Source organism: Triticum dicoccoides, chromosome 7A (genome assembly GCF_002162155.2).
Source record: "Triticum dicoccoides isolate Atlit2015 ecotype Zavitan chromosome 7A, WEW_v2.0, whole genome shotgun sequence".
Taxonomy (NCBI): Eukaryota; Viridiplantae; Streptophyta; class Magnoliopsida; order Poales; family Poaceae; genus Triticum; species Triticum dicoccoides.
Genome location: NC_041392.1, coordinates 612,494,238 through 612,518,640, shown reverse-complemented (window position 1 = coordinate 612,518,640; position 24,403 = coordinate 612,494,238). Strand labels below are relative to the sequence as shown.

General features: G+C 46.0%; 2 protein-coding genes across 2 annotated transcripts; one reads left to right on the top strand and one right to left on the bottom strand.

The window, feature by feature from the left end:
• Positions 1–2,473: 2,473 nt before the first annotated feature.
• On the bottom strand, positions 2,474–3,146 carry LOC119328821 (phospho-2-dehydro-3-deoxyheptonate aldolase 1, chloroplastic-like). The gene is made up of 2 exons (XM_037601813.1): positions 2,832–3,146; positions 2,474–2,724 (listed from the first exon to the last, which is right to left on the bottom strand). Exons 1-2 carry the CDS (start codon positions 3,036–3,038, stop codon positions 2,584–2,586), a joined length of 348 nt encoding a protein of 115 aa, XP_037457710.1. The 5' UTR covers positions 3,039–3,146; the 3' UTR covers positions 2,474–2,583.
• Positions 3,147–4,051: 905 nt separating this feature from the next.
• On the top strand, positions 4,052–24,118 carry LOC119332700 (disease resistance protein Pik-2-like). Its single transcript, XM_037605853.1, has 2 exons — positions 4,052–4,962; positions 22,153–24,118. The coding sequence occupies exons 1-2, from the start codon at positions 4,052–4,054 to the stop codon at positions 24,080–24,082; spliced, it is 2,841 nt and encodes a 946-aa protein (XP_037461750.1). The 3' UTR covers positions 24,083–24,118.
• The last annotated feature ends 285 nt before the right edge of the window (positions 24,119–24,403 follow it).

The window sequence follows — 24,403 nt, the reverse complement described above, 5'->3', positions numbered from 1 at the left end:
CTGGAAATACTCTTACAGTATAAGTAATTCGGTAAGGTACATCTCAAGACAAGTAGCTACGTTGGTGTCCTGACTTACTGAATTTCTCTATTATTATTACCACTAGACTTAAGCTCGAAGTATCATTGGGATACGACAATTAGTTAATTCCATTATTTCTTAGGCCTTTCAGAAGATCAAATAGTATGCCATTTCCACTCTCTAAACAAATTGTTCTTTAGCATCCTAAGGACGACTAGTGATAGCGATATCCTGACGCACTGAGAAGTTTCCAGCAAGAGGATGGAAAAACAAATTACGGACCTAGTACATCATGCTTGGTTTGACAAACACTAGTGGCTGGGACGCGCCCCGGGCGCGTCTCTTGACGCGGTCATGTGCGCACCTATCTTGCTTATCCACATTGACATGTCTAGTGTAATCCTTGATGGCACTAATGTAAATTTATTTGAATTATCTGAATATAGGTGAATACGCTATCTTTGCTGACTTCAACCTCCAAAGGGGTTCTAGAATTTATGACAAACTTGCTATTATGAGGATCACAAGTGCTCAAACGCGGACATATAAGAAAAATTTAGGTATAATAACAACAAGAGAAGTTGAAAGTAAACATATATGGTTTGGCCTCAAGTCCCATCATCCTAGAAACTTCTGAATCATCATCCTTGTGATAACTAACTAAAAATGATAAATGGTTGTGGGTGAGGAGCTTCTCAGCCTTGCTCTAGAAACATATTTGTATATGTGAATTCGCTAGTCCCAATCATATGTGTACAGGCTTTTGATCCTTTTGTCTTGCTACCCGTCCATATCCAAGTTAACAAATTATGGCACAAACACCGTATAATTTGTCAATATGATGGTGTGCACTTTGTAGGTGCATAGAAAGATCAGGACCTGATTGTTGCATGGAAGCATGTCAAAATGTACAACGCGACACTGATCAAGGTTGCTTACCTCATGCCGTTGCTGCCGGCGCTCGCACCCAAGGCCAGTGTGCTCGATGAAGGCTCACAACGTCTGAACCAGCATAGCAAATCCACAAAAGACCACTCTCATGGCGCAAGAAAATGTCCAGCACTGAAAATGATGTCTGAGGGTAAGAAACATAAAGGGAGCAGGGCATGAATTATAAGTGTAGTTACAAAAGAGAAAAGAAGAATTGCACGAATTCCAGCCAATTAGTGAGCCTCTATCGGCCCTTCATATTTCATGATATGCACCTAGCGCATCTTATGTAAGGCAAATAGATGAGAACAAACAGTCAAACAGAGCACACAAAAAAGGGTATTGTCATAAACTTCACAAACTGACAACATCTAAAGGCTTAGAACCATAAAACTGGAGCTCATGAAAATCAAGATCTATATATCTTCCTACCTGCCCCGACAATAGCGTGAATATCGCCATTGAATGTAATGACATGCCGATCAGAATATGTGACTTTTTAAGTACAACTGTCAAGCAATCAAAGCACCCATGTCAAGTACAATTAGCTACTCAAAAAAAAGTAAGCATCAGACATAAGATCCTCCTAATATAACCCTAGACGACATAACATCATTGCATTGACAAATAAACTTACTCGTTGGTTTGTCTACTCGCCGGTTTGTCAGTGCTTGTGGAACATCTCCTTTGTTGGCATTTCCTCAATTAAAGTTTGATTGACATGACGATGAGGGCCTGTGAAATTTTGCTCAAGCAAAATCTGTGTAAGCCATTTTACAGAAATTATTATGGAATAGAGAGCCGAATCAATAGAAATGTCATAAAACTTCGATGGAGAAATTTAGGAAAGTGTAAAGGTGTAACTAAACGGAATTACTCTGGGTGAAAATCAGAAGAGGCATTACTAAAACGCATAGCACATTCAGCATGTCATTTTGACAAATCGTGGTGGGCATTCTTCTAAAAATCAGTAGTGATGCTTCAAAAGAAAATCACTAATGCATCTAATTAGAGTCTCAACAACACATTAGACAACGTGCTAGAAAAATGTCGGATAAGAGATGATGAGAAGTTCCAAAACCCTTATAGGCTAAAGAAACAAAATTATGTCACTTATTTTTGAAATGGATATTGAAGTTGCAGTTCTAGTTCAATGCAAACATATTTTATCAGTTTGTGTTCAAGTACACTTCAGGGCTCTTGGACAGAACAACTCTATGACAGAAGAATGCAAGAACTTACATCACTGTCAGTCATGGCACCCCAATGAGTATCAAGAATCTGATTCATCGAGAAGCTTTCATAAGATTCCACTAGATGAACATCATCCCAGTAATAAGAACATAAGAGTACATAAACACCTATCTCCTGCCTTATCATGATAAAGAGATATGCCCAAGAAAATCAATAGGGGATATTTAAACAGGACAACAACTACAGCGTACCGCAACAAAATTCTACTACAAATTTGCAATAGCAAGACATAGTTTTTCTCACCTGTCTCCCTGCTCATTGTGATCCATGAAATCAAGGTTCCACTGGATGACCCGCCTCATAGTTATGTAACCTCCCGTCGCGATAGCACGCAGCAAGTTGAGCATCGCCACCGACTACGCGTACGTCCTGATCATCCTATCTGGGACAGACACGGCCCTTCAGATCAAACGCGTCGCCCTTGACGTTTTTTCTCCTGTAACTGGGCAGCTTAACCCCATCCTTCTTTTCAAAGTTACCAGACCTTGGCTTGGCGAACTGGCCAGCCATCCGCCCCACCTACTATGCGCAAAGAACAGGAAACAGATAGGATCAGATCTCACAAATCAAATGACCAATAGGCGTATCTGGTTCAATTCAATTTGATTTGGGCAATCGATTTGCACCTTGACGATGGGGACATGGCCGCCGAACACGAGGACATTGCCCATCTGGAGCAGGACAGGGAAGGTTCCACGGATGTTGTTGGCCTTGAACTCCTTGAAGCTCTCGGCGCAGTCCCCTCCCTGAAGGCGCAGTGGCCGGAGTAGCGGCGCCGTGCGACAGACAGGAGGCACACCAACCATCTGTTTGTAGGCAAGCAAACAATACATGGTACAAACACAATATTTATGTTACTGCATGAACTTAATAGAAGCATCATCATGAAGTTAGGGATAGGACTGCTGAGCACGTTGCTTCCCTCACGGCCAGCAACGCCAGCGAGGCCTTGGCGAAAACCATGTTCTGTTGTCCTTGGTTGGTCTGCCTCTTGCATCTGAAAACGTCAAACAATACATAACACTTTCAGGGAAAAGTTCAGGAAACTATCCAGGGAAAAGTTCAGGAAACTATACGAATTTTCAATACGTGATTTGGGAGTACAAGCACTTGAATCTCTTCTTCTTAATTCTTATTAAATCTGAAAATGGTGTAAACAAACACATGGCATCCAACGGGCAAGTACACCCCCGAAATCCACACATAATAGGAGCAAAAAAACGTCCATGGATCAGCCGAGGTCGGCGCCATCGACAGACTCTGTCCGGCTTGAAGACCACCCCCAAAATCCAAACGAAATGGCGAGGTCATGGCGGGGCGCGCGAAGGAAGCCGCCGCAGGGGAGAGTGGGTTGGGGGGAGGGGGCAGTCCACTTGTCGCCAGAGGATGGCCGCAACTCTCCGTTGTCGTTGCTGCGATGAGCCTTCCTCGCCCGTCAACAGATGGCATGTGATGGCCACCTCCGCGGATCCGGTCATAGATAGGGGGAGACGGGTGGTAACCCTAGCTGGCCCGGCCGGTCATGGATAGAAGAGAGTTCGCGTGGGAAAGAGGAGAAGACGGCGGCTGCATCTGGGGAAGGAAGACTTGGGAACGACACTATTTTTCTGGCCAATACACAGGTGCGTGCGTTTTTGTCTCGCTTGTCCAGCGCCGACGTGGCATGCGCGAGCACACACTCCATCCGCGCACCTTAATGTGTTTAATATGATTGGTAACATTGCACATTTTTTCAGAGCGTGGTTACGTTGCCTTGAAAACCAGGCGCTACTTTCCTTAAAGAAACAGCAAGTGCTAAATGCGCTATAAATATACTGGCTGGAAGGTAGAAGCTGCAGTTTGGAAAATGGAGGGTGCAATCATCAGCTTGACCGAGGGCGCCGTGCGAGGCCTCCTGTGCAAGCTCGGCGGCCTCCTCGCGCAGGAGAGCTGGCCGGTGCAGCGCCTCCACGGCGAGGTCCAGTACATCAAGGACGAGCTCGAGAGCATGACCGCCTTCCTCCGTAGTCTGGCCGAATCGTCCGACGGCCACGACGACCAGGTCCGGGTCTGGGTGAAGCAGGTGAGGGAGATCGCCTACGACGCCGAGGACTGCATCGACGACTACGTCCGCGGCCGCCAGCCGTTCGACAGGGACGGCGGCGCCGTCATGGCGTCCCTCCGCCGCTTTGTCCGTCTGCTCGCCACGCTAGGATCAGGCGGTGGTGGTCGCCGTCACCGGCGCATGGCGGCCCAGCTCCAAGAACTGAAGACTCGCGCCAGGGACGCCGGCGAGCGGCGTTCCAGGTACGGGGTGCTGCCGCCAAAGACGGCGCTCGGGCGTGCCAGCAGCCACGCGTCCAGCTCCGGCGTCTCCGGCCGCCTGGACCCGCGGCTGCACGCCCTCTTCACCGAGGAGGCGCAGCTGGTGGGCATCGACGGGCCGAGGGACGAGCTCGTGGGCTGGCTGATGGAGGACGACGCGCGGCTCCGGGTGCTCGCCGTCGTCGGGTTCGGTGGGCTCGGCAAGACCACGCTGGCGAGGATGGTGTGCGAGAACCCGCGGGTGAAGAGCGCTGACTTTCAGTGCTCCCCGTTCCTCATCGTGTCGCAGACGCTAAACGTCAGGGCGCTGTTCCTGCACATGCTCAGGGAACTGATCCAGCGGCCGCGCCTGGCTGCCGGCGACGATACCATGGATGATAGCTTGCACGGGGCGGAGAGCTGGGAAACGGCGCTGCTGGCCAACAAGCTCAAACTTTACCTGCAAGACAAAAGGTACGTACATCCGCATCAGTGGACCGAGACCAAGTCACGCTCTATTGGGTATTAAGGCCCTGCTTGGAATGCCGTTTTTCAGCCCATTACACCTGTAAAACATCCCCTCCGTAAAATAAAACAGCTGAGCTTCGACTAGGTGCTTGGAACACCGTTTTCGGGCTGTAAAAAATACACCCGTTTTTGCTTTTACACCCGGAACAGGCCCGTAAGATGGATCGGTAATTTAGCTTTTTCAACTTACTTTTGCCTAGGTAATTGTTGTCAAGGGACGCAAAAATCATACTAGTATACACAAACAAAATTTGCATATTCGTGGCGCTGCGGTTTTAGCGAGATTTTGTACACAATCATCATAATTTACTAGTTATTTATTGGTCTCTCCGTCCCAAAATAAGCTGATTCAATACAAATTTACTATTCCATCCGTCCCATAATATAGAAGTGTTTTTCACATTAGTTTTTTTTTTCGAAAAGGAGGCGTACCCCTGGCCTCTGCATCTCTATGCACACAGCCATTTATTAAAATTAAGTTTCCCGAAGGTTCCAACAACAAGTCTCAACATGAAACAAAGATCTTACTAAACAAAGAAAAGCCACAAGCGGCCAAAAATAAAAATCACAACCGGCGCCATAAAGACTAGGAGACTAAACGCCTATCTTATTATTGGACCATCATCCAAACCGGTTGTATGTATCCCGTGCAACCATCTCCCATCGGCTGCACCCAATATGCATATGCTCCCTGTGGTCCGCACGGCTGAGTAATGACCACGTACAGATCCAAGTAGACGCTCTGAAAATGACCTGCAAAAAGTTGGTAATGGTTTGTCTGTTGAAGGCAACGTCATTGCGATAATTCCATAAAGACCAAAGTAATGCACATGCTCCCACTCGGATATGTGCCGCGGATTTTGGCTTCACTCCAGCCAACCAGTTATCAAACAAGTGTGATATCGTGAGAGGTGGAGTTATGTTGAAAGTAACATGAATAGTTCTCCAAAGCAATTTAGCAAGCGGACATTTGATAAATAAATGTTCTATTGTTTCATCTTGATCACAAAAGCAACATCTTTTACTTTCTTCCCACTTACGCTTAGCTAAGTTATCTTTAGTAAGAATGACACCCTTATTCACAAACCACATAAATACTTTTATCTTCAAGGGCACCTTAATTAACTTTCCAAATATGTACTGTCCTCGGGATAGTCCCGGTATTAATGAAATCCGTGTACATGGATTTAACCGAGAAGACTCCTGACCTGGAAAGCTCCCATTGCAAAGTGCCTGGTACATCCGAAATGTTAACCTCCATTAATCGATGCACAAGATGTAACCATCTATCCCAACGCTCACCTATAACAGACCGCCTAAACTGAATATTAAGCGGAACGGAACCCAACACTGTAGCAACGAACACCTCTTTCCGTTGTGCAATGTTGTATAAGGATGGATACTGCAAGGCCAGCGGTGCATTGCCTAACCAAGTATCCTCCCATAATCTAGTATCCCGTCCATTCCCGACGATAAATTTAGTCCTGCTGAAGAAGGCTACTTTCGTCCTCATAACCCCTTTTTAGAACGGTGAGCCAGACGGTTTTGCCGTAACATGGGCTAGTGTTTTGGCATAGAGATATTTGTTATGCAATATCTGAGCCCAAACTCCATCTCTTTCTATCGATAAACGGTATAGCCATTTGCTAAGTAAACACCTATTTTTCACCTCCAAATTTTCAATTCCCAAGCCTCCCTGGTCCTTTGGTCTACAAATTACATCTCATTTTGCCAGTCGATACTTATTTTTATTCTCATCAATTTTCCAAAAGAATCTAGATCGATAAAAATTCAATCTTTTCCGTACCCCAACCGGGACTTCAAAGAAAGAGAGGGGAACATGGGCATACTTGTAAGTACAGAATTAACAAGCATCAATCTTCCTCCATAAGACAAAAGTTTACCCTTCCAGCAACTCAGCCTCTTTTCAAACCGATCCTCGATATATTTCCATTCTTTATTAGTGAGCTTGCGGTGATGAATCGGAATCCCTAAATACGTGAAGCGTAACGTGCCTATTTCACACCCCAAACAGTATGCCTTTTCAAAATCCACTTTCAAGACCACTCCATCGAGCTTCTTCGAGTGAATTTCGTGCAAGGTCTCATGGAGAACGACCACTCCCTCAAGAATGTGTCGACCTGGCATGAAGGCGGTCTGGGTTGGTTGTACCACATAATGGGCAATCTGAGTCAGACGGTTTGTGCCAACCTTTGTGAAAATCTTGAAGCTCACATTGAGCAAACATATCGGCCTGAATTGCTCAATGTGAATTACTTCCGCCTTCTTTGGTAACAACGTGATAGTACCAAAGTTAAGCTTAAAAAGCTGAAGGTGGCCATTAAACAGATCCTGGAACATGGGCATCAAGTCGCCTTTAATAATACCCCAACATTTCTTATAAAACTCAGCTGGGAATCCATCCGGACCAGGAGCCTTATTATTTTCCATTTGGGATATCGCGTCAAACACCTCCTTCTCAGAAAAAGGTGCAGTGATCACTTCGTTCTCTTCATCCCTTAGTTGAGGAATGTCGTCCACCATGCTCTCATCGAGGGCGACATAATTCTCAGCTAGGGCCCCAAACAGATTTTTTAAATAGTTGGTGATATACATTTTATAATTTTCATGACCAACAATCGTACCCTCATCTTGTTCAAGTTGAATGATTCTCTTTTTTCTATGTTTCCCGTTGGCAATCATATGGAAAAATTGAGTATTGTTATCACCTTGAACAACCTAGCGCACTTTTGCTCTAAGTGCCCACTTCAATTCCTCTTCTCTAAGAAGCTTTGCCAAACTAACCTCAGCTTCTCTTTTAGACACTCGCTCATCCATATCCACCGCAGTGCTTTCAGCTTTTATGTCAAGGTCATTGATAACCTTTAACAATCTTTCTTTCTCTTTTCTGTAAACACCACTATTGTTCTTAGCCCATCCTCTCAAGAACTGTCTAAGATGTCGAATCTTATACTGCCACCGATCAATATTTGACTCTCCCCTTTGTTTCGCCGCCCATTCCCTTGTGATCAACTCAAGGTAATCCTCTCTCTCAAACCACGCAGATTCAAAAGAGAAAACATTATTGTTTCCTTGGTGAGCCGCCTCACCAGAGTCCACAAGAAGGGGTGTATGATCAGATATCCCCCTCTGTAATGCATGCACCGTCACTAGAGGAAATTTTTGTTCCCACTCTATACTTGTGAGGATTCTATCAAGTTTTTCATACGTCGGATTTGGAAGAGTATTTTCCCAAGTAAATTGCCTCCCCGTGAGATCAATCTCCCGCAGGTCCAGGCTTTCAATAATCGCATTAAACATGAAAGAGCATCTGCCATCAAAATTGTCATTATTTTTCTCTTCTCGTCTTCTAATAATGTTAAAGTCACCACCAACAGGAATAGGTAGGTTGTCATCCCCACAAATCCTAACTAAATCTGTGAGGAAGTCCGGTTTTAGCTTAGGCTGTGCCGCACCATACACAGCCACTAAAGCCCACCTGAACCCGTCAGTCTTCGACCGCACATGGAACTTAACTGCAAATTCCCCTCAGAATACATCTAGCACTTCCAGAGACTCGCAATTGACACCGAGGAGGATCCGCCCCGAGGTGGCAAACAATGCCAATCAAAGTCAAGACCACCTGAGATCGTTCCAAGAAATTGCGCAGTAAAATTATCCCTACCAGTCTCTAACAAAGCAATAAAATCAAGTTTGTAATCCCGAGAGGCATCCGCCAAAAACCTACGCTTAGCCAAGTCCCTTAGACCTCTGCTATTCCAAAAAATGTCTCTCATGAATCGTCATGAAATTTCTTCTTAAACTTAAGCCTAGCACTTCGACACACCGCAGAAAGGCCATACACCTTTTTTTGCCGTTTACGCGTTGGTGCCCGAGGGAGGATCATACAGTCCGCATGACTAGTGTCCTCGCCGAGACCTATAGGTGATGACAGAGTGGCCGCATGCCCCTCTTCTTGTTGGGGAACGTTGCAGAAAACAAAAATTTTCCTACGATTTCACCAAGATCCATCTAGGAGTTCATCTAGCAATGAGTGATTAGATGCATCTACGTACCTTGTAGATCGCGAGCGGAAGTGTTCAAGGAACGGGGATGATGTAGTCGAACACGACGTGATTCAAATCACCGATGATCTTAGCACCGAACGGACGGTGCCTCCGCGTTCAACACACGTACGGAACGGATGACGTCTCCTTCTTTCTTGATCCAGCAAGGGGGGAGGGGAGGTTGATGAAGATCCAGCAGCACGACGGCGTGGTGGTGGATGTAGGGTGTCACAGTAGCAGGGCTTCGCCTATACTACGAGAGAGAGACGTAACGGGGAGAGAGGGAAGCACCAAAGGCTGAGGTATGAAATCCCTCCTCTCCCCCACTATATATAGGAGGGCCAAGGGGGGTTGGTGCGCAGCCTAGGAGATCTAATCTCCTAGGTGCGGCTGCCAAGGGGAGGATTCCCTCCCCCCCAAGGCACCTAGAGGTGCCTTCCACCACTTGGACTCCTTCCCCATGGAAACCCTAGGCGCATGGGCCTAGTGGGGCTGGTGCCCTTGGCCCATGTAGGCCAAGGCGCACCCCCTACAGCCCATGTGCCCCCCCGGGACAGGTGGCCCCACCCGGTGGGCCCCCGGGACCCCCCCGGTGGTCCCGGTACAATACTGATAACCCCGAAACTTGTCCCGATGGCCGAAACAGCACTTCCTATATATAATTCTTTACCTCCGGACCATTCCGGAACTCCTCGTGATGTCCGGGATCTCATCCGGGACTCCGAACAACATTCGGGTTTACTGCATATACATATCTTCATAACCCTAGCGTCACCGAACCTTAAGTGTGTAGACCCTACGGGTTCGGGAGACAAGCAGACATGACTGAGACGACTCTCCAGTCAATAACCAACAGCGGGATCTGGATACCCATGTTGGCTCCCACATGCTCCACGATGATCTCATCGGATGAACCATGATGTCGAGGATTAATCAACCCCGTATACAATTCCCTTTGTCAATCGGTATGTTACTTGCCCGAGACTCGATCGTCGGTATCCCAATACCTTGTTCAATCTCGTTACCGGCAAGTCACTTTACTCGTACCGCAATGCATGATCCCGTGACCAAACACTTGGTCACTTTGAGCTCATAATGATGATGCATTACCGAGTGGGCCCAGTGATACCTCTCCGTTATCCGGAGTGACAAATCCCAGTCTCGATCCGTGTCAACCCAACAGACACTTTCGGAAATACCTGTAGTGCACCTTTATAGTCACCCAGTTACGTTGTGACGTTTGATACACCCAAAGCACTCCTACGGTATCCGGGAGTTACACGATCTCATGGTCAAAGGAAAAGATACTTGACATTGGAAAAGCTCTAGCAAACGAACTACACGATCTTTGTACTATGCTTAGGATTGGGTCTTGTCCATCACATCATTCTCCTAATGATGTGATCCCGTTATCAATGACATCCAATGTCCATAGCCAGGAAATCATGACTATCTGTTGATCAACGAGCTAGTCAACTAGAGGCTTACTAGGGACATATTATGGTCTATGTATTCACACGTGTATTACGATTTCCGGATAATACAGTTATAGCATGAATAAAGACAATTATCATGAACAAAGAAATATAATAATAATGCTTTTATTATTGCCTCTAGGGCATATTTCCAACAGTCTCCCACTTGCACTAGAGTCAATAATCTAATTATATTGTGATGAATCGAACACCCATGGAATTCTGGTGTTGATCATGTTTTGCCCTAGGGAGAGGTTTAGTCAACGGATCTGCTATATTCAGGTCCGTATGTACTTTACAAATCTCTATGTCTCCATCTTGAACATTTTCATGAATGGAGTTGAAGCGACGCTTGATGTGCCTTGTCTTCTTGTGAAACGTGGGCTCCTTGGCAAGTGCAATAGCTCCAGTGTTGTCACAAAAGAGTTTGATTGGCCCCGACGCATTGGGTATGACTCCTAGGTCGGCGATGAACTCCTTCACCCATATTGCTTCATGTGCTGCCTCCGAGGCTGCCATGTACTCCGCTTCACATGTAGATCCCGCCACGACGCTCTGTTTGCAGCTGCACCAGCTCACTGCTCCACCATTCAACATATACACGTATCCGGTTTGTGACTTAGAGTCATCCAGATCTGTGTCGAAGCTAGCGTCGACGTAACCCTTTACGACGAGCTCTTCGTCACCTCCATAAACGAGAAACATTTCCTTAGTCCTTTTTAGGTACTTCAGGATATTCTTGACCGCTGTCCAGTGTTCCTTGCCGGGATTACTTTGGTACCTTCCTACCAAACTTACGGCAAGGTTTACATCAGGTCTGGTACACAGCATGGCATACATAATAGAACCTATGGCTGATGCATAGGGGATGACGCTCATCTCTTCTATATCTTCTGCCATGGTCGGACATTGAGCTGAGCTCAATTTCACACCTTGCAAAACAGGCAAGAACCCTTTCTTGGACTGATCCATTTTGAACTTCTTCAAAATCTTATCAAGGTATGTGCTTTGTGAAAGACCTATGAGGCGTCTTGATCTATCTCTATAGATCTTGATGCCCAATATATAAGCAGCTTCTCCAAGGTCCTTCATTGAAAAACTCTTATTCAAGTAGGCCTTGATGCTGTCCAAGAGTTCTATATCATTTCCCATCAAAAGTATGTCATCTACATATAATATGAGAAATGCTACAGAGCTCCCACTCACTTTCTTGTAAACGCAGGCTTCTCCATAAGTCTGCGTAAACCCAAACGCTTTGATCATCTCATCAAAGCGAATGTTCCAACTCCGAGATGCTTGCACCAGCCCATAAATCGAGCGTTGGAGCTTGCACACCTTGTTAGCATTCTTAGGATCGACAAAACCTTCCGGCTGCATCATATACAATTCTTCCTTAAGGAAACCATTAAGGAATGTCGTTTTGACGTCCATTTGCCATATCTCATAATCGTAGAATGCGGCAATTGCTAACATGATTCGGACGGACTTCAGCTTCGCTACCGGTGAGAAAGTCTCATCGTAGTCAACCCCTTGAACTTGTCGATAACCCTTAGCGACAAGCCGAGCTTTATAGATGGTCACATTACCATCCGCGTCTGTCTTCTTCTTAAAGATCCATTTATTTTCTATGGCTTGCCGTTCAACGGGCAAGTCAGTCAAAGTCCATACTTCGTTTTCATACATGGATCCTATCTCGGATTTCATGGCTTCTAGCCATTTGTCGGAATCCGGGCCCGCCATCGCTTCTTCATAGTTCGAAGGTTCACTGTTGTCCAACAACATGATTTCCAAGACAGGGTTGCCGTACCATTCTGGTGTGGAACGTGTCCTTGTGGACCTTCGAATTTCAGTAGGAGCTTGATCAGAAGTATCTTGATCATTAATAACTTCCTCTCTAGTCGGTGCAGGTGCCTCAGGAACATTTTCTTGAGTTGCGCCATTTACCGGTTCAAGAGGCAATACTTCATCAAGTTCTACTTTCCTCCCACTTACTTCTTTCGAGAGAAACTCTTTCTCTAGAAAGGATCCATTCCTGGCAACAAAGATCTTGCCTTCGGATCTGAGGTAGAAGGTATACCCATAAGTTTCTTTAGGGTATCCTATGAAGACGCATTTTTCTGACTTGGGTTTGAGCTTTTCAGGTTGAAGTTTCTTGACATAAGCATCGCATCCCCAAACTTTTAGAAACGACAGCTTAGGTTTCTTCTCAAACCATAATTCATACGGTGTCGTCTCAACGGATTTCGACGGAGCCCTATTTAAAGTGAATGCGGCAGTCTCTAAAGCATAGCCCCAAAAGGATAGCGGTAAATCGGTAAGAGACATCATAGATCGCACCATATCTAATAGAGTGCGATTACGACGTTCGGACACACCATTACGCTGAGGTGTTCCAGGCGGCGTGAGTTGTGAAACTATTCCACATTTTCTTAAGTGTGTGCCAAATTCGCGACTCAAGTATTCTCCTCCACGATCTGGTCGTAGAAACTTGATTTTCCTGTCACGTTGATTTTCAACCTCACTCTGAAATTCCTTGAACTTTTCAAAGGTTTCAGACTTGTGTTTCATTAAGTAGACATACCCATATCTACTCAAGTCATCAGTGAGGGTGAGAACATAACGATAGCCACCGCGAGCCTCAACACTCATTGGACCGCACACATCAGTATGTATGATTTCCAATAAGTTGGTTGCTCGCTCCATTGTTCCTGAGAACGGAGTCTTGGTCATTTTTCCCATGAGGCATGGTTCGCACGTGTCAAATGATTCATAATCAAGAGACTCTAAAAGTCCATCTGCATGGAGCTTCTTCATGCGTTTGACACCTATGTGACCAAGGCGGCAGTGCCACAAGTATGTGGGACTATCGTTATCAACTTTACATCTTTTGGTACTCACACTATGAACATGTGTAGTAATACGCTCGAGATTCATTAAGAATAAACCATTGACTATCAGAGCATGACCATAAAACATATCTCTTATATAAATAGAACAACCATTATTCTCAGATTTAAATGAGTAGCCATCTCGTATTAAACGAGATCCTGATACAATGTTCATGCTCAAACTTGGCACTAAATAACAATTATTGAGGTTTATAACTAATCCCATAGGTAAATGTAGAGGTAGCGTGCCGACGGCGATCACATCGACCTTGGAACCATTCCCGACGCGCATCGTCACCTCGTCCCTCTCCAGTTTTCGTTTATTCCGCAGCTCCTGCGGTGAGTTACAAATATGAGCAACGGCACCGGTATCAAATACCCAGGAGTTACTACGAGTACTGGTAAGGTACACATCAATTACATGTATATCAAATATACCTTTGATGTTGCCGGCCTTCTTGTCCGCTAAGTATTTGGGGCAATTCCGCTTCCAGTGACCCTTCCCTTTGCAATAAAAGCACTCTGTCTCAGGCTTGGGTCCATTCTTTGACTTCTTCCCGACAGCTTGCTTGCCGGGCGCAGCAACTTTCTTGCCGTCCTTCTTGAAGTTCTTTTTACCCTTGCCCTTCTTGAACTTAGTGGTTTTATTCATCATCAACACTTGATGTTCCTTCTTGACTTCTACCTCTGCTGATTTCAGCATTGCAAATACTTCAGGAATGGTCTTTACCATCCCCTGCATATTGAAGTTCATCACAAAGCTCTTGTAGCTTGGTGGAAGCGACTGGAGGATTCTGTCAATGACCGCGTCATCCGGGAGATTAACTCCCAGCTGAGTCAAGCGGTTATGAAACCCAGACATAGTGAGTATGTGCTCACTGACAGAACTATTTTCCTCCATCTTACAGCCGAAGAACTTATCGGAGACTTCATATCTCTCGATCCGGGCATGAGCTTGAAAAACCATTTTTAGCTCTTCGAACATCTCATATGCTCCATGTCTCTCAAAACGCTTTTGGAGCCCCGGCTCTAAGCTGTAAAGCATGCCGCACTGAACGAGGGAGTAGTCATCAGTACGTGTCTGCCAAGCGTTCATAGCGTCTTGGTTCTGTGGGACGGGTGGATCACCTAGCGGTGCTTGTAGGACATAATCTTTCTTGGCAGCTATGAGGATGATCCTCAGGTTCCGGACCCAGTCCGTATAGTTGTTGCCATCGTCTTTCAGCTTGGTTTTCTCTAGGAACGCGTTGAAATTGAATACAACGTTGGCCATTTGATCTACAAGACATATTGTAAAGATTTTAGACTAAGTTCATGATAATTAAGTTCATCTAATCAAATTATTAATGAACTCCCACTCAGATAGACATCCCTCTAGTCATCTAAGTGTTACACGATCCGAGTCGACTAGGCCATGTCCGATTAACACGTGAGACGGACTAGTCATCGCCGGTGAACATCTTCATGTTGATCGTATCTTCCATACGACTCGTGTTCGACCTTTCGGTCTCTGTGTTCCGAGGCCATGTCTTCACATGCTAGGCTCGTCAAGTTAACCCTAAGTGTTTTTGCATGTGTAAAACTTCTTACACCCGTTGTATGTGAACGTAAGGATCTATCACACCCGATTAACACGTGGTGCTTCGAAACGACGAACTGTAGCAACGGTGCACAGTTAGGGGAGAACACTTCTTGAAATTGTTGTAAGGGATCATCTTATTCACTACCGTCGTTCTAAGTAAACAAGATGCAAAACATGATAAACATCACATGCAATCAAATAATAATAGTGACATGATATGGCCAATATCACATAGCTCCTTTGATCTCCATCTTGGGGCTCCATGATCATCCTTTCACCGTCATACTCATCGACATGTAAGTTGTGATTCCTATTACAATAGCATGAACATCTCATACATCACATATAGATCATTCATCATTCATCACAACTTTGGCCATATCACATCACATAGCATACCCTGCAAAAACAAGTTAGACGTTCTCTAATTGTTGTTTGCATGTTTTACGTGGCTGCCATGGGTTTCTAGCAAGAACGTTTCTTACCTACGCAAAGACCACAACGTGATATGCCAATTGCTATTTACCCTTCATAAGGACCCTTTTCATCGAATCCGATCCGACTAAAGTAGGAGAGACAGACACCCGCTGGCCACCTTATGCAACTAGTGCATGTCAGTTGGTGGAACCTGTCTCACGTAAGAGTACGTGTAAGGTCAGTCCGGGCCGCTTCATCCCACGATGCCGCCGAATCAAGATAAGACTAGTAACGGCAAGCATATTGAACAAAATCAACGCCCACAACTACTTTGTGTTCTACTCGTGCAAGAGAACTACGCATAGACCTAGCTCATGATGCCACTGTTGGGGAACGTTGCAGAAAACAAAAATTTTCCTACGGTTTCACCAAGATCCATCTAGGAGTTCATCTAGCAATGAGTGATTAGATGCATCTACGTACCTTGTAGATCGCGAGCGGAAGCGTTCAAGGAACGGGGATGATGTAGTCGAACACGACGTGATTCAAATCACCGATGATCTTAGCACCGAACGGACGGTGCCTCCGTGTTCAACACACGTACGGAACGGATGACGTCTCCTCCTTTCTTGATCCAGCAAGGGGGGAGGGGAGGTTGACGAAGATCCAGCAGCACGACGGCGTGGTGGTGGATGCAGGGCGTCACAGTAGCAGGGCTTCGCCTATACTACGAGAGAGAGACGTAACGGGGAGAGAGGGAAGCACCAAAGGCTGAGGTATGAAATCCCTCCTCTCCCCCACTATATATAGGAGGGCCAAGGGGGGTTGGTGCGCAGCCTAGGAGATCTAATCTCCTAGGTGCGGCTGCCAAGGGGAGGATTCCCTCCCCCCCAAGGCACCTAGAGGTGCCTTCCACCACTTGGACTCCTTCCCCATGGAAACCCTAGGCGCATGGGCCTAGTGGGGCTGGTGCCCTTGGCCCATGTAGGCCAAGGCGCACCCCCTACAGCCCATGTGGCCCCTCGGGACAGGTGGCCCCACCCGGTGGGCCCCCGGGACCCCTCCGGTGGTCCCGGTACAATACCGATAACCCCGAAACTTGTCCCGATGGCCGAAACATCACTTCCTATATATAATTCTTTACCTCCGGACCATTCCAAAACTCCTCGTGACGTCCGGGATCTCATCCGGGACTCCGAACAACATTCGGGTTTACTGCATATACATATCTTCATAACCCTAGCGTCACCGAACCTTAAGTGTGTAGACCCTACGGGTTCGAGAGACAAGCAGACATGACTGAGACGACTCTCCAGTCAATAACCAACAGTGGGATCTGGATACCCATGTTGGCTCCCACATGCTCCACGATGATCTCATCGGATGAACCACGATGTCGAGGATTAATCAACCCCGTATACAATTCCCTTTGTCAATCGGTATGTTACTTGCCCGAGACTCGATCGTCGGTATCCCAATACCTTGTTCAATCTCGTTACCGGCAAGTCACTTTACTCGTACCGCAATGCATGATCCCGTGACCAGACACTTGGTCACTTTGAGCTCATAATGATGATGCATTACCGAGTGGGCCCAGTGATACCTCTCCGTTATCCGGAGTGACAAATCCCAATCTCGATCCGTGTCAACCCAACATACACTTTTGGAAATACCTGTAGTGCACCTTTATAGTCACCCAGTTACGTTGTGACGTTTGATACACCCAAAGCACTCCTACGGTATCCGGGAGTTACACGATCTCATGGTCAAAGGAAAAAATACTTGACATTGGAAAAGCTCTAGCAAACGAACTACACGATCTTTGTACTATGCTTAGGATTGGGTCTTGTCCATCACATCATTCTCCTAATGATGTGATCCCGTTATCAATGACATCTAATGTCCATAGCCAGGAAATCATGACTATCTGTTGATCAACGAGCTAGTCAACTAGAGCCTTACTAGGGACATATTATGGTCTATGTATTCACACGTGTATTACGATTTCCGGATAATACAGTTATAGCATGAATAAAGACAATTATCATGAACAAAGAAATATAATAATAATTCTTTTATTATTGCCTCTAGGGCATATTTCCAACACTTCTTCCAAGGTCTCCTCATGTAGAAGGTTCACAGGAACGAGATCCTCGCATAAACCCTCCAACTCACATATACCCAACTCATTAATCTCACATTAGTGTAGTGTAAAAAACACTTTTATATTATGGGATGGAGGGAGTACAAAGTTGTATTAAATCAGCGACACTTATATTTGAATAAATTTGTATTAAATCAGCGGCACTTATTTTTTGACGAAAGAGGTATTAATTTAGTTGAAATAGTTTCAAGACAATTATAATTGAAACCCGACCATGCCTCTGTTCTTCCTTCCCGGGGCACCATGATAGATAGCATGTTTGTTACCAAGGCGTCGTGTACTGAAATTTCTTGTTTTTAGTAAATTTGGCATACATAAAATTCACAACACATACTTTTGTTCATGACATATCATAAGGACATTCATAACATTTCACATACATAAAGTTCATGACACATGGTAAGTATATGATATTCACGAGATCTGACATACATGAAGTTCACAAAAAGTTCATAACGTTAAGCCCTAAGGACGAGTACAACACTTCACGGCGACCTAACATCCAAGTCAATAAACAAAGGCATTTTCGTGGCCACCACCATCGCCTTGGCCATGTCCACCATCACCACCACCACCGCGACCATGTCCACGACTGACACCACCAACGATGTCTCCAACACCACCATCACCACCACCGCTATCACAAGGCTTCGCCCCATTCGTGATGGAATCCACCACCCAATCATCCATGTCACCCCAAGAAAACGTTTTGTCTTCCATCTTCCACATGTTACCACCTTCATCTCCGGATCAGGGTATAGTGAGGTTCCGTGATATTAACTGTTGTAGCTTCTATAGGAAACCAATTATGGGAACCTTCTAGAAGTTTTCGAGCCCCCTTTTTCATTTTTTTTCTTTACCGGTTTTGCTTCTTCATTTTTAAATGCTCACACAGTCCAAAAAAATGTTTACAAAATTTCAAAAAATGTTAATTTCTTCCAAAAATATTCACCTCTTAAAAATGTTCCCTTTCTTTTTGAATTGTTTTTCAAAATATCTTTATATTTTAAAAGTATTTGCAATAAAAAATGGTCAAAATTTTCTAAAATTATTTAAATCGACTAAAGACAATAAAAACCCGAAATCACTAATTATGGTGTACTCCTTGCAAAGATCACTCCCACCTCCCCACGTTGTGACAGGTGACGCGCTGCATGTGCATCACTTGTCGCAACCTGGGAGTTTTCCCTTTATTCATAGATTTGTTTATTCAAAACGTCTTATCTCTTAAACCGTGCGTCCAAATCTCGAATCATTTTCACCATTGAATTTCTCGCGTCAAGATTTTCAAAATTAGATCCCATGTTGATGGGTTTTGACGAAGTCTTTTTTCTAAAAAAACAAAAAAACCAACCCGAGACCACAGTTTTTTCTCTTTCTGGAAGAGGCACGACCGTGCCTCTCGCGAAATCACAATCGTGCCTCTCACAGAAGAAAAAACATAGAGAGCACTTTTTTTTCGTTTCCGAGAGGTACTGCTGTACCTCTCGTGAAAGCACAACCGTGCCTCTCACGGAAGAAAAAAATGTGTTTTCCCTTTCCGAGAGGCACGACCGCGAAAACACAACCGTGCCTCTCGCGGAAGAAAAGAAAACAGTAAACGCGTTTTTTTCTGAGAGGCACGGTCGTGCCCCTCGCGAAAGCAAAACCATACCTGGGCCGAAAGGGAAAAAATATCATAAAACACGTTTTTTTGTTTCCGAGAAGCATGACTGTGCCTCTCGCAAAAGCAAAACTGTGGCTCTCGCAAAAGCAAAAAAATGCCTTTTCACACAAAAAGAGTGTTTTTGAAAAAAAAAATTGATGCAAAAGCTAAGGAAGACCAATGAAAAACCAAAAGGCAAAAAAAGAAAAAAAATATTAAAAAACCGAAAACATTTGCGAAAAAAATTGGAGGAAGTATCCAAAGCGCTATACGTGACGACGGCTGAGAGCGCCCAACACTGATCACTGCGAGCCTCCCAAAAGTGCGCTCGCCAACTAGTTGCTTCTATATAAACCTCTAGAAAAAAATCGTTCACTACAGCCAGTGGCTCCCAATATATGGGCTAAAAAAAATCTTAGTAACGAATTTCAGCTGACGGCCCATTTCCCAATTTGTTTCTCCGCTCAGCCACGGTCCACTCAGGCCTCACGACCCGGCCTCACCTTCCCTCTCCGGCTAAGGCCTGGCCAAACGGGCCGGCCCGGCCCGGCCCGTGCTAGTCGTGTTTGACCCGGCACGGCCCGCCGTGGCACGTTTAATAGTCGGGCCGCGACGTGCCGGTCCACGGGCGCTGCTCCTTGGCCCACGCCCTGATAATGGGCCGGCCTGTTGGCCCGTTTAGCATGTTGGGCTGCACATTTTCAACATGTTGGACTGATTTTTAGACTTATTAGACTATATGTTAGGTATACATATAACATATGTATTGATTTAAAAATTATATAAAAAATAAGCGGGCCGTGCAGTGCCGGCCCGTGTGCCCAGGCTCCAGGCCCAGGCACGACCTAAGGCGTGCCACGTGCCGAGCACGGCCCATTTAGCCCGTGCTGTGCCTGGCCCATGGCGGGCCGGGCCGGCGTGCTCGCGGGCTGGCCTGTTTGGCCCGGCCCGTTTGGCCAGCTATACTCAGGCTCTCCCCCGCAGCCCCAACCTGACAGCGACGCCCACGACCTCGCCGCCGGCCCGCGCATCGCCGGAGCCCGTGCCGCGGGCCACCATATCCCCTCCCGCAGGCGGCCCCTCGTCCTGCCGAGCTCGACGCGCCAACGCCGGTGATGCGGAGCTCGAATCGGACGAGGACCTAGGCGTCTGACTGGCCGTGGGGGGCTTGGAGGCGGGGCTCCGGCATTAGCGGCTGCGAGGCGATGCTCCTGTGACCGGTCGTCGTCCCTCGTCGAGCAGGTCGCGATCGCGAGCTGCGCCGCGCAGCTGGACGCGCTCGTCCCAGATCGCCCGTGGCAGCTCCATGCTTCCATGGAGGTCGAGCACTTCGCAGGCGTGCCGCGTGCGCGGGGCGTGGCCGTGCTGCTCGCGCGGGAGGAGGCCGAAGGCCGAGCTGGGTGTGCGCTACGCGCGAGTCAGCCGCATCCACTGGGTCGTCCGGACTGGGTGTGCGCCGCGCGGTGGCGACGGCCTCCCCGGCATGGACGAGGACGGGCTCGTCCTCAGCTGCTGTGCTTGCTTGCTGCTACATGTGCTGCTGTGCGTGCTCTGTGGGGGCTGGCGGAGGGCATGCTCGCCGGGGAGATGATGACGGCATGCCAGTGGTGTGCTGGTACCGCGACGTGCAAGGCAATGCCTGTGGCGGCGTGGCCTTATCATTGCTCATCCCGGTCGACGCTCAATGGCGCACACCGATTGCTCGATGAAATGTGTGCACAAATGGGGGAATCCCTTGTATTACCATGGTAAAGTCTCCACCCCCCGTTGTCCGTTTGTCCACCAAATGGGAAAATGGGGTGGACAACTGAGGATTTTCCCTTCGAGATGCCCTCGAGATTGTCCTGGACGGATGTTTCAGAAGATAGGTGTGGCTGTGTTTGCATCGGGAGAAGATGAGTTTCTTTTTCACCCAATTGATATCTGGTTCACCACTCTTTGTTCACAGGACCTACAATGCTAGGTGCTTAAAAAAATAAATCAGGTTTTTCAGAAGCACCAGTGTCTATTTCTACAGAAGAGGCACCTAATTAAGCATCTACCCTCTACAAATAAGCACCGGTGCTTAAAGAAACACTAGTTTATTTTCTAACCATCTCTCGTAAGCACCCTGCATTGTATAAGGCCTTAGTAGCCTTAAGCATGTGACGTCATTATGCTGATGATACACACGGCCTAGCACGATATTGGTCCACTCTGCACATGGCTCTCCTCAATCGTCATAAGCAATGAAGGATTGAAGGCAATTTTAATGTCCTTTTTCTTTTCGTTATTAAGCAATGTTCTTATTGTCCTAACGAACATGTCTATGATTTGATATTGTAGGTGCTGAGATTTTCTAATATAAATTTGGTCAAAATTTACAAATTTTACTTAAGACAAAACTAATATGCGAAGTAAAAAACCCGGAGGGAGCACATGTTCCTCGAGTTAAAAGAAAGTTTCCTTTTCTTTTCCCTGGTCGAGTGAATCCATGGCATGATAGCCTGGCCTCTGCTCTTTGGACATGACTAGTTAGTGTCCAAAACTAAATCTATCAATTTTTTTGATGATGGTATAGTCCTTGGACGTGAGTACGCTTAGTTACTAATATAGTTTAGGGAAAAGGAGTAATTTTTATCCCTTAGCCCCTACTCAGAGTGTAGTTTTGATCATTAAACTCTAAAACCACATAAAGACCTCTCTTTATTTGGTGTTCAAATCTTCTGGGCTGTATCATTCATATATCTCTGTTACCTGTTGTGTTTGTTATTTTGCATTAAGTAGCTCTGGATAAAAATTATATTCCAATTAATTGTACTTCATTTTTATATCCATGTGCTCCATCTCCTGAATACTGGATGTTTTGATTCTAAAATATTGTCCAGTGACTTTAGTATTGTGAACTTCATATTGTAGGTACATTGTGATTCTTGATGACATATGGACTTCATCAGCATGGGAGAACATCAGATGTGTGTTTCCTGACAATGAAAAAGGAAGCAGAATTATAGTGACCACCAGGAACGAGGATGTCGCTAATACATGTTGTTGTCATTCCCAAGATCGGATTTACAAAATTCAACGCCTATCTGAGATTGCATCACATGAGCTATTCTTCAAGAGGATCTTTGGCTTAGTAGATGGATTGCCAAACAATGAGTTGGAAGAAGTTTCAAATGTCATACTCAAGAAATGTGGGGGGTTACCATTAGCCATAGTCAGCATTGGTAGCCTTCTCGCTAGCAAACCAAACAGAACCAAACAAGAGTGGCAGAAGGTTTCTGATAACTTGGGCTCTGAACTTGAAATAAATCCAACTCTGGAAGGGACAAAGCTAGTCTTATCTTTGAGTTACAATGATCTGCCATACCATCTGAAGGCTTGCTTCTTGTATCTAAGTATCTTTCCTCAAAATTATGTGATCAAGAGGGGACCTTTGGTGAGAATGTGGATAGCCGAAGGATTTGTCACCGCAAAACATGGACTTAGTATGGAGGAGGTTGCTGAAAGATACTTTGATGAGTTCGTCGCCAGAAGCATGGTGCATCCTGTGAAAATTGATTGGAGTGGTAAGGTGAGAAGCTGTCGAGTTCATGATATAATGGTTGAAGTCATCATGTCCAAGTCACTTGAGGAGAACTTTGCATCCTACTTCTGTGAAAATGGAACCACACTGGATTCCCATGACAAAATCCGGCGCCTCTTCTTCCAGAGCAGTAGCCACTTAGTGCAGAGAACAAGTGCTAGTGTAGCTCATGTTCGCACATTTAGAATGTCACCTTCCATGGAGGAAATCCCATTCTTCTTCGCACACTTGCGGCTGTTAAGAGTGTTGGATATGCAAGGCAGTAGCTGCTTGAGCAACAAGGATTTAGACTGTATCTGTAATTTTTTCCAACTGAAATACCTAAGCCTCAGAAATACCAGTATTTCCAAATTGCCGAGATTCATAGGTCATCTAAATTACTTGGAGACACTAGATATCAGAGAAACACTTATCAAGAAGCTACCAAGTAGTGCCAAGAGCCTGGTACGTTTGAAGCATTTGTTAGTTGGACATAAGACACATCTTACTAGGACAGGTAGTGTGAAGTCCTTTAGAAGATCCTCTGGTCTAGAAATGACACCTGGGGTTCTCATGAACATGGCATCCCTTCAATCAGTATGCCATATAGAGATAAAAAAGGACCCATCAGTGTTCCAGGAGATAAGCTTGTTAAGAAATCTAAAGAAGCTGAATGTTCTCTTCCATGGGGTAGAGGTAAACTGGAAACCTTGTCTGGAATCATTAAGCAATTTGCCAGGATCTGTGCGCTCGCTTTCCATTCAAATATTTGATGGAGATGGAAGCATCTCATCGGAGGAAATGCTATCTTCAGTGGAGTCACCCCCTCTCTTGGTTACAAGCTTTGGCCTGACGGGCAAGCTGGAGCGCTTGCCTCTGTGGGCAGCATCACTTAGAAACGTCTCGACGTTTACTCTTCGCAACAACGGGCTCCACGCCGACGCCATAGACGTCCTTGGAGACCTGCCAAGTCTGCTCTGCCTCAAGCTGTATCACAAATCATATGCCGATGACTGCCTCATATTCCCGCAGGGTAAATTTTTGAAAGTCAAGCTATTGGTTATTGACAACTTGGAGAACATTGACAAGGTGTGCTTCAAGGATGGTTCTGTGCCGTGTCTTGAAAGGCTTACATTGTCATTCCTACGGGAACCCAAGCACGGGATCTCTGGTCTTGAGAACCTTCTGAAGCTGAAGGAGATAGAGTTCTTTGGTAACATCTATTCCTATCGGCCGTTGTTAGGAGCTAGGGTTCAGGCTCCTCTAGATCGTAGGTGGTAGGGAAAGGAGGGAGCGGGGCGTGGGCTAGAACGCGGCGGCCGGCGGCGAGGCGCCGTCCTTGCGGCTGGGTGGCGGCGGCGCAGGAGAGAGAGAGCTAGGGTTTAGGGTTCCGGCTCCTCTGGGAGCCGGGCAATAGAATAGTCTTATTGCTTAATCCTCAAAATAGTCTTACAACTTGTATATATAATCATAATCTAAAAATAAACTAAGATAACTTGGGCCTTAAGCCTGCCCAGTGGGCCCCCGGCGGCCATAGACCTGGCCGGTCATAACATCTCTCCCCGCCTGCGCAAACAGCTCGTCCTCGAGCTGAAAGTCGGG

Coding starts and splice junctions, on each gene's coding strand:
- LOC119328821 (XM_037601813.1), bottom strand. CDS start 3,038: ATGTATTGTTTGCTTGCCTACAAACAGATGGTTGGTGTGCCTCCTGTC. Junction 2,725..2,831: donor GCCATGTCCCCATCGTCAAG/GTGCAAATCGAT, acceptor TGCGCATAGTAG/GTGGGGCGGATGGCTGGCCA.
- LOC119332700 (XM_037605853.1), top strand. CDS start 4,052: ATGGAGGGTGCAATCATCAGCTTGACCGAGGGCGCCGTGCGAGGCCTC. Junction 4,963..22,152: donor CTTTACCTGCAAGACAAAAG/GTACGTACATCC, acceptor TTCATATTGTAG/GTACATTGTGATTCTTGATG.